This window comes from Octodon degus, unplaced genomic scaffold, assembly GCF_000260255.1.
Source record: "Octodon degus isolate 3935 unplaced genomic scaffold, OctDeg1.0 scaffold00240, whole genome shotgun sequence".
In the NCBI taxonomy this organism is placed as follows: domain Eukaryota; kingdom Metazoa; phylum Chordata; class Mammalia; order Rodentia; family Octodontidae; genus Octodon; species Octodon degus.
In genome coordinates, this window is record NW_004524816.1 from 2,038,511 (window position 1) to 2,048,352 (window position 9,842).

The following is a 9,842-nucleotide window of genomic DNA, read 5'->3' on the forward strand; positions in this document are numbered from 1 at the left end:
ACCCCAGAAAGGAAAAAAAAAGATTCAGTATCTTTCCTGCAAAGAGGTAGAACAGAACAAGGTTTAGACAGACTAAACCACAAGGTAGAAATTCCCCTTAGTCACCTGCAGAGCCTTAGACAATACACCAGCTTGGGAAAATAAACACCTAAATCTAAAGATGATACAGAGAGAAGAGCACAAGATTACCTACTCTCATCTCAAGATCTAAAATCTGTGCACCCTGCCAAGAAGACTGGACATGAATTCATTACTAGCCACAAACTGGCCCGTGAAATCAGACACAAAATCCTGGACCTGCCTTCACAGAAATCAGGCTGCTACATCGAGACACAGCACTGTGCCACTGGTTCCTTTATTCTTCTTTCTTCAGCTACCAGCCTCCCCTCTACCTCAAGCACAGACCCCTGTAGGCTCAGCTCTTCATTATGGTTCTGTGTGTGCAACACACAACACTCAGGCCTCCTGGGGTGTGCAAAGGACCAGGCGCGTTCCCACGGAGCGCTCACTGCTCTAGCAAGGATCCGGCCATTCCTTCCTTACAGCCCAACTGCCTACCATTACGGCAGGCAATAAACACCCATTTATTGCTTTGCGTTTCCAACCTATAACCCAAAGACGTGCTCGCACAAGGTGAAGACCAGGGGCCCGTTTGCTCCCAGAGCCTCTGAGGTCCAGCCCTGGAACCCTCCCCTATGTGTACCCTGGCTGTCCCCTGCTCATCGTAACCCCTCTCACTCCCAGCTGCCAGTCCTTCCTTCCTATCAGAAAGATTGGACCATAAGGGCTGGGGATGAAAAGTGGTCTACATCGGACCTGCTGCACTGAGGCGGCTCAGAGTTCTCAAGCAGAAAGGCAGAGACGGAAACAAGGGAGAGAAAGAGAAAAGCAGATTCAGAATTATAACTTGGTTTGGACAAATGAAAAGCAAAATAAAACAACCCCCCTGTTATTTGTAGTGAATCAGCAGCTGCCAGGCTCCCAGCCACCTCCAGAGGTGCTCCCTCTCGCCTCAGATTTGACACCTGCTCTGGGGCCTTCCTGCAGGGCTGTGGTGAACGGGCCCTCTGGGGGGGTCCTGGGGGTGGGGCATGGGGCTCTTGGCCACTGGAGCTGCTCAGAGCACCAGGAAGGTTCTGCTGTAACTTCCCTGGAACCAGCTTTTCCACTTCTTCCCCACAGCCTTCCTCCCCTCTTCAGGTCAGTGTGAGGAATTTGCTAACGGGCTTCCCTTCCTCCCTTGTCCTGGCCTGGGGGCCCACCTTAGGCAGCCCAGCAGTCACCACCCAGGCGGCCACTGCTGCGGGTGGGCTCAGCTCTCTGGTTGAGGCCATCTCTGGTCTCTCATGCTGCCCAGCCTTTCTGAACGGGGAACCTGTCTTTCCACCTCCCACCTTCCACCTCCCCTGCAATTTCTGCTGTCTATATTCTCTAATAGGTCCTCCAGCTCCGTGGGAAGCTGTCAGTGACCCCTCTCTTTGGAATTTTCCTGCGTGTCATCTGTCCTTGGGCATCTCAGTGAGCAGAAGGCCGAAGCACAGAAGGGAAGCCCCACTTTCCATCTCTCTGATGGCATAACTCTGGGCAAACACCTTCAACTCACGGCGCCTGATTTCTTAAGGTAAGTTAGGCCAGGAAACTTTAAATGAAGGCTTAAAATGAGGACTAAGTGCAAATTAGGAGTAATAATCATACGACAACATACACAATACTTTGGAGAATTAAAGAAGACAAGGTTCCAGGTAACTAGCACTGACCGCGCTCACACTGCGCGCTGAATTTTAGGCTGAATCCTACATACAGGACCTCATTTAAAATGGAAGCAGCCCAACAGTTAGGAGGTTCCTATGGCCTCGCTACACCACTATACTAGAACAGAGGTCAAATACAAAGGCTCTGAATGTCAGCCCCAGCACCGACTAGTTGTATGATCTTGCTTAAAATTCCCTACCTGTTGAAACTTATTTTCTACCTCCATAAAGTGAAAATAACAGAAGGCCGAGGCAGGGGGCTAGCAGCACAAAGCTAGCCTGGGCAACGCAGTGAAGACTGTTTCAAGACAAAAGTCACTAAAAGAGCTCAGTGTGAAGGCCCTAAGTTACCCCTGGGGGCGGGGAGAGAGAGAGAGAGAGAGAGAGAGAGAGAGAGAGAGAGAGAGAGAGAGAGACAGACACAGACAAAGCGAAGGGGAGGGAGAGGAGAGGGGGACAGAGAGAAGAGACATAAGAGACAGAGTCAGAGATGGGGGAGGGGCGGGAAAGAGAATGGGGACAAGAGAAGGAAGGAAAAGAAAACGAGAGAACAGAACAGTACATGCAATTCTGAGCACCTCTGTGAGGGTGGAACGGCTTAGCACAGGCCACCACTCTGTCCCCCGCGGTTGGGAGGGCCCACTGGTGTGGAATCCTGGGCAGGGTGGAGACACGGATAAAATGGCACTGAACCCACAGGTGCCTTCATTCCTGAATGACAGCACGTCAGCCGACCTCCCGAGAGCTAGGACAGTGACTGCGACAGCTTGGCTCCTGTGGAGCTGTTTAATTTGAGAGAAAATAAATCAGTAGTTGCACACTACAATCTGCAGACCACTCGCCACCTCCTGCCTCCTTCCTTAGGCACTTTTGCTGTCCTGGGCCCTGCGTGCTTGCTCAGGTCTGCTGTCTGGCTGCCTGAGTGTGGCAGTGCAGGAGCCGCGCAGACTGTCAGAGACTGAAAATCTGAAAACACCAGCCCCGCCTTTTACAGAAAAGCCTGCTGACCCCTGAAATCAATGCCCGGAAGGGCGCTGAGAGGAAAGCAGAATGGAAGTAGCCAGAAACCGCGTCATGGGAGGCTTATAGACTGTGGTTTCTAAAAGAACGAGTCGATTCCCCACAACATGTTAAGCCTTGTGATTTTTCCCACTTGCACTACTTTGGGGTATATTCGTACTATCCGGGAGAGGCAGCAACTCTTCTCATGAGACCAGCAGCCACAGAGACACGTACACAAAATGCGAATATGCCTGCCAACAAACTGTTAGGAAGCAGATGCCACCCGGCCAAAACAGGAGCCCAGTCCGGCTCCAAAGCCGCCTCACGCCCATCCTGCCGCGGCCCCCTCTTCATAATAGTCACTTGATAACATTCTTTTCTCTGTTTTTTTGTTTTGTTTTTGCTTTTGTTGTTGTTTTGTTTTGTGTTTGGAGACCTGGTCTCACCACGAAGCCAGGCTGGCCTTGAACTCATTGTGTAGCCCAGGCTGGCCTTATCTCTTGGAGACCCTCCTGCTTCAGCCTCCTGAGTGCTGCTGGGATTACAGGCATGCGCCATCACACCTGGCTTCCTTCACTTTTTGTTTTTTTCCCTTGTCTTCTTTTTTTAAAAAAAGAACAGTTATGCCACTAATTTTACAATCCTAGGTGACTGTCCCCTGGTTTTAGTGCATTCCATTGACTTTGCATAATGTAAAGCCCAGCAGTTACGCTTCTAGGACTGTCTCCTAAGAAATGTGTACCAGAGAGTACCTGGAGAGACACACGAGCAGGTTCACAGCAGCTTAGTTTATCACAGTGCCACGCTGGAGACAACCAACATTTTCATCCGCGTTAGAGTGGAAGCCTAATTATAACACTAGAGGCAGAGCGCACAGCGATACACGGATGTGAAGACAAACCGATCTACAATTATGTGCAATAGCATGAATGAACTTCAAAAGCATAAGCACAAGGTGGGAAGATTTGAAATTGGGGAGCACAGTAACCCCATCCTGCTGCTATTTTAAAAGGTTACAGTGGGAGCTGCAGGGAAGAGGAGGGCATGGTGGAAGAGCGAAAGTGCGGACCTGTAAGGAGGTCCCTGAGTGTAGGTAAGGTGGTGGCGGGCTGGGTAGAGTGGTGACGGTGGGAATGCGGAGAAGCCAAGGACCTGAGATGCGCTGTGAGGTAGGACTGAAAAGACTTGCTGGAGGCGGCTGCGCGAGGGGCGAACAGGCAGGACGCCAGGCTTTGGCTGAGGGGATGAGCCGCTTACAGGAAGAAGGGCGTGAAAAGACACTGCTCCAGAAAGTTCCATGTAGAGCATGCGACTAACACCGTGGGAAGCCAGACGAAGGGGTACACATCAGGACGAGCGTGAGAAGCACGACGCGGGCGGGTCAGCTCTGCGGCACAGCGCCTGCGTTCTCATTCCCAGAACCAAAAGAAAAGCAAAACCATCACAATGTCAAAAGGCTTTCAAGGAAAGAGCATTCTCTGCTTTCGAATTAAGGTCACTGTCTCAGCCCACGGATCTTTTTCTTTAGTTGGATCTTTTTCTTTATCTTGACTTCATTAACTACTTCATTTATTTTGTCCATCAGTTATTTTACTTCCCACATTGGGAAGACCACTGCAAAGTTGTTTATTGAGTCAGCACACATGTGGACCAAAAGAGGTGATCCAGGAAGCAGGAGAAGCCGCTTGTGAGCTGTACCCGCCGGCTCTCGGAAGGCCAACCCCTTCCCGAGTCTCCTGCACCGCAGCACAGCTGACGGAAGTGCCGACCAAAGCTCTGGAGGGTGCCAAGTGTGAACTCATGGCTCACAGCAGACTCAGATCGGATCTTTGGTTCTGACATTTCAGGGTGACGGTGCTGACCCTCACACTGAGAGACACATGCTTGCATGGAATGTGCACCTGAAAGGCCAGTTGTATTTTGTGTATGTGTGTGTACGTACGTATGTATGTATGTATGTATGTATGTTTGTATTTGGGTCTCGTACATGGCTCAGACTCCTGTCCCAGCCTCCCCAGCACTGGGATTACAGGCATGTGTCACTGTGCCCAGGCTTGGTGGCCGGCTCAGCACATCCAGCGATGGGACCAGGGATTGAACCCTGGTCTCTGCGCTTGCTTAAGCAGGTACTTAGTCTGCTGAGCTATCTCCCTGGCCTGCAGTTTTAAAAATTAATCTTATAAGTTTCCGGTGAAGAACAATTTCTGTGGTTGCTAAGAATCTCAGCATAGTCACCACCACTCGCTTTGTTCACCAGACAAAGCCAATCCTCATGGTTCTTTCTAGACACATAATGCTGCATAAACTGCCCTATTGCTGTGACAGGGTGATTAACAGGTTAGAGCGGCAGGAAAGTGTTAGGCACCTGGCAAGAGGTCCATTTTCCTGGCGAGTCTCTTGATATCTAGCCTCGCATTTCCAAAAATAATTCCTCCTTCCTGGTTGTTGCTGATTTTGCTTGACTGGTAGTTTTTGATATAGTCTCTCACTGTGTTGCCCACAGTGGCCCTCAAATCCAGGATTAAGTGATTGTCCTCTCTCAGCCTTCTGAGTAACGGGAACCGCATGAGTGTGCCACCAGCTCTGTCCTACTTTCTTCATTTTTTTGTATTTTTTTGGGGGGGCCTACAGGGGGTTCAGGGTCTCATTACTAGATCGGACTCATAGTGATCCGCTTGTTTACAGCCTCCCAAGAGCTGGGATTACAGGAGTGCGCCACCACGCCCAGTCTCAATTGCTGTCTCAACATGTCCTGGGGGACAGGCCGGCAAGGCAGGCTGGGGGATTGAACTCCTGGCCCCTATGCCTGTTTGTAGGCTCTTTAATCTGCTGAGCTATTTGGCTGGCCCTACCTTCCTATTTTTCAAGTGGGAAGGATTGTTGCAAATAAGATTCTACTTATTTTCTCCTAATTGAGAATGTTTTGATACATTTACTAAAATTCCTTGAGATGAGTCCTTAAAAATCTATCCAAAATCATGTTTATGTTAATTTTGCTTGAATTTTCACCTCGGTCTGTCCGAATATTTTCCCCCTAAACATAGGAAGGTAAAATACTTCTACTGTAGCCTCACAAAGGTCTTTAAAAAAATAATCATCTTGGGCTAGGGAGATAGCTTGGTTGTCTAAGCGACTGCCTGGCAAGCACAAGGTCCTGAGTTGGATCCCTGGAACTCTGAGGGCACACATGTAACAGATATGTTACAGGACAGAGACAGGGAGACCTGTACCACCTGCCCTCTCCTCTGATTCACTGAGGAACCCCAACCCCCATAACTCTGGGAGCCACGCTGCCCCGCCCGCCCACTGGAAGCTGCTCTGGCCAGTCTTCCTCTCCTGCTGTGCCAGTGTCAGCCTTGGTTGGTCTCCATCTTGCCCCACTGCTGCTCCAGTCATCAGAAGACAACATTTCCCAGTCTTGTTCTCCTCATATTTTCCTGAGAAAGCACCCCAGTCATCCACACACACTAATTTCTCACAGGCAATCAAAGAAGGAGAAGACAGAGGAGGAGGAAATTAAGAAAAGGAGAGAGGAAATACTACTTTTAGCATTACTCACTTAATAGTCACCCTACTTTTATAATTTAGGGTTACAATTTTATTTTCCCACATTATAGAACTCATTCTTTGCCTCTTGAGATAAGCTGGCGGCATCTATTGCTTGGAAAAACTGCCAACAACCTCGGGACCCTGGGATAGCCGTGTGATAGCCTTTCACAAGCTCCTGTAGATGGACGTGTTCCCCTCATGGCTATGGGGTTGTGCAAATGAACATCTGCTACAGCTCTGCGTGGCAGCCCTAAATCCAGCTAGAAGGGCAATCAAAGCCCTGGCAAGACCGTCAGCCAAGTGACTGAGAAGCCAAAGCCATCATTAAAGTTGCAGGGGCCTTTTTAGAATTAAAATTCCATAATGATTGGGTTTGGGGATTTGCAATAATATAGAAATGCTAATTTATGTAACAGAGCTCATCATAAATTCATAATTAAGCAAATGTGGCCTGGCATTTCTCCCATGGAGAAAATTTAGGGACCTTTGCTGAAAGTCATGTTAAAGTGAATCAAATTAAATGATCATTATAACTTCAAACACATCTCAGTCTTCAAAACAGATTTGCAGTCTTCTATGGAGAAAGCAATAAACCCACCACATTCTACACTGATCAGACTACAACTAGAGTACTGTGTCCAGTTAGTGCTGCCTGAATTCGAGATGGATATATAAGAGGTAGGAGAGGAGCTGGGCTGCAGAGAGCAGCACCAGGAGAAGTGGGAATTATATACAGTGGGGAAAAGAATGCTAAGAAGAAATGGAAAACATTTTCAAGTATCTGCAAAAGTATAATACGGGATAGGGAGATTTCATTCTAAATCACAATTAGAACCCAGTAGCCTCATCAATGTGGCCAAATACAGTATATCAGGGCTACAGAAAGTCTAATAGAATTCAATAGGACATTTACAGATAGTTGCCCAAATTGGCCCAGGCAGCTGGAGGCCGAGGCAACTCCTATCACTAGGGCGCTTAGGCAAAGGGGCGCCTAAGCAAATGAAATTCAGGTAGGAAGCCCTTGTTGGGACAGCGTGGCCTGGAAGGTGACACTTTCAAGATCCAGCTCTGAAGAAAAAAAAAAAAAAAAAAAAAAAAGATCCAGCTCTGCAGCATGATGAAGGCAGAAGCCATAAAACAAGAAAAAAGGAGTGCATAGAAAGATGGATAAAATGAAAGGAGCATTAAAACTTGTCTAGTAACTTTGAATTTGCAAGTTGAGGTAATTACATAGGAAATGGTGTTCATTTCTAATTAAATAGGTTGATCTATTATATTCAAGTTGGGGACTCAAAATTTCCTTGCTTTGCAATTATTTTATTATTTACATAAATGTAGGTTGTTACCTAGTCCATTCAAACTTGGCCTCTCATCAGTGCGGCTAACACTGACTATCCGTTAAAAGTGTAATATTTTTTTACGTCTCTCATCATCATATTATATTTCATACGATGTTATCGGAAAGCATACTTTGGACAGCATGGTTTGTGTGTGCGTTCCTCCACGTGAGGAGAAGCTTTCGCTTCTACCTTCTGCACTTAGGACATCTGCTATGGTTTGGACCTAGAGTGTCCTCCCAAAACTCAAGTGGGGAAAGGCTTGGAGTCCAATCAGCAGTGTTCAGAGGTGGGGTTCCGGAGGCTGCTGGATCAGGAGGGCTTTGGGAGGGGAAGTCACAAAGGCAAGCACTCTCTGGTTGCTTTCTGCCACCAGGAAGTGAGGAGTCTTCTGTTCCAGGGCTTCATGAGACCCAAACCATGGACAGAACCTCAGAGACCAGGCCTTACAATTCTATCTTTTGTATTTTCAAGTTGATGTTTACAGGCATTTCATCATAGTACCTGAAAGCTGACTAAGACAAATGCACCCGGAAGTGTTGCGTGAGAATGCACTGAAATCTAATATGACAGTAAGACACTGTACTCTACAAGTCTTATCCATTTGAGGAGGAAGAGAGCTCATGCTTTACAGAAAAAGAGAGAAAAGTGAATAAAAGTCTTTAAAAATATTAGAATAACAGGTACAAACAGCGAGGTAGGTCCTTCCCAGGTCATATGCAACCTGCTGGCCTTAGTTGCTCTGGTGTATGGGCCACAGGCTGTGTGTATGTACTGGAAACATTCACTGGAAACCAAGCTGACGAGTTAGCATGATGCTGCGGATGGCAGGCTTTTCCATTTTTTAGGCTCCGCTCAGTGCAAATCAAGAAGGAAGAAGTAGTCACATTATGCAAAAGAAAACAAGCAAAGAGAAAGGCTTGCACCATGAGACTGATCCAAGAGAAAAGTGTTTCAAGAGGTAACTAATGGAAGGTATGATAAGTTAGAATTTAGTTTTGGAGAGTCCAATGATCCAAGAAAGAGATTTAAATATGATGTAGATTCTACTGCAGAAAATATTTCAGTATTTCAATGAAACTCCCAAATTTGCCATCTTTATAGTATTTATTTTCTTAAGAAATGCTATTTTTCCAATGGAGTTTTTATATATGACATTTATGGTACCAAAAAACATACGTGTTGATTATGACTTGGTTCAAAGCATTGTTTTTAAAATAAGGCAGGAAACTAGGTTCTTTGGAACCTCGCTCTCTGTGTGTGTGTGGTGCGAGGGCTCAGCCGCAGGGCCTCATGCACGTGAGGCAAGAGTCTGCCACCCAGCCCCAGCCCCAGCCCCAGCCCCAGCCCCAGCCCTCAGTTAAGTTTTTTAAACACATGAAATATAGCTACAATCATAGTTTGATCTCTTTCATCAATTCATTGTTGAGAAGTTTACATTGTAAAAGTAGTATTGTTCTGATTGAGTTCAAAAGCAAACTGCAAAGCTTAGAAAAATCTTAGATTGGGCCTCTGATCCTTTGCCTGTGAGGTTACATTCATCAGTTTTCCCTTTTTAGGTTTCAGATATAAACAAAAACAATATTAGTTTCTGCTTGAGAACAGTAATCCAGATAATTAGTGACAACTTTAAAAATGAAAAATGGGCTTAAAGAGTGAGAAAAGACAATCAGGAATACTAAACATTTCTGTTAAATAATCCATAAATAATCTCAAGATAATAAGAAAAGTTAGTGATGCAAGGAAGAGTTACATTTCAAAGAGATGAAAGATAAAGTTGGTAGTTAAGTTTCATCACAGTAAAAATTTACAAATACCTTCTTCAACATCTGAGATATATTCGCCATCACTGAGCACCTCAGGGGCGTTGGCCTTACGAACTGCATGATTGAAGCGAACAATAGAAGCGTGAAAAATACATACTGCTGACACCGCAGCAAACGCTGCAACATTTCCAAGAACATTTCTGCAATCAACTTTCTACGGGGACCATCAAGCACACAGCCTCTCAAAATTATTATGTAGCCAAATGACATTTTCATACCTTCATCATCAGACATATCAAGAACTTCATTCATTGTTTCCGGAACATTCATTTTGTGCTTCTCTGTGACAGCCTAGAAACAAAAATGTTGTCACATTAGTGGAGCAGCCTGCACATTTTTTTTCCTTTTTCTTTCTTTCTTTTTTTTTTTTTTTTTTT

At 46.3% G+C, this 9,842-nt stretch overlaps 1 protein-coding gene across 1 annotated transcript in view; it reads right to left on the reverse strand.

The window, feature by feature from the left end:
• The window catches only part of Ank3 (ankyrin 3), a 368,541-nt gene that overhangs the window by 113,866 nt on the left and 244,833 nt on the right, over nucleotides 1–9,842 (reverse strand). The window contains exons 22-23 of the mRNA XM_023706118.1: nucleotides 9,684–9,756; nucleotides 9,457–9,519 (exon numbers count right to left, since the gene is read on the reverse strand). Coding sequence (XP_023561886.1) covers nucleotides 9,457–9,519; nucleotides 9,684–9,756 — 136 coding nt within the window. The remainder of the gene's footprint in view (nucleotides 1–9,456; nucleotides 9,520–9,683; nucleotides 9,757–9,842) is intronic.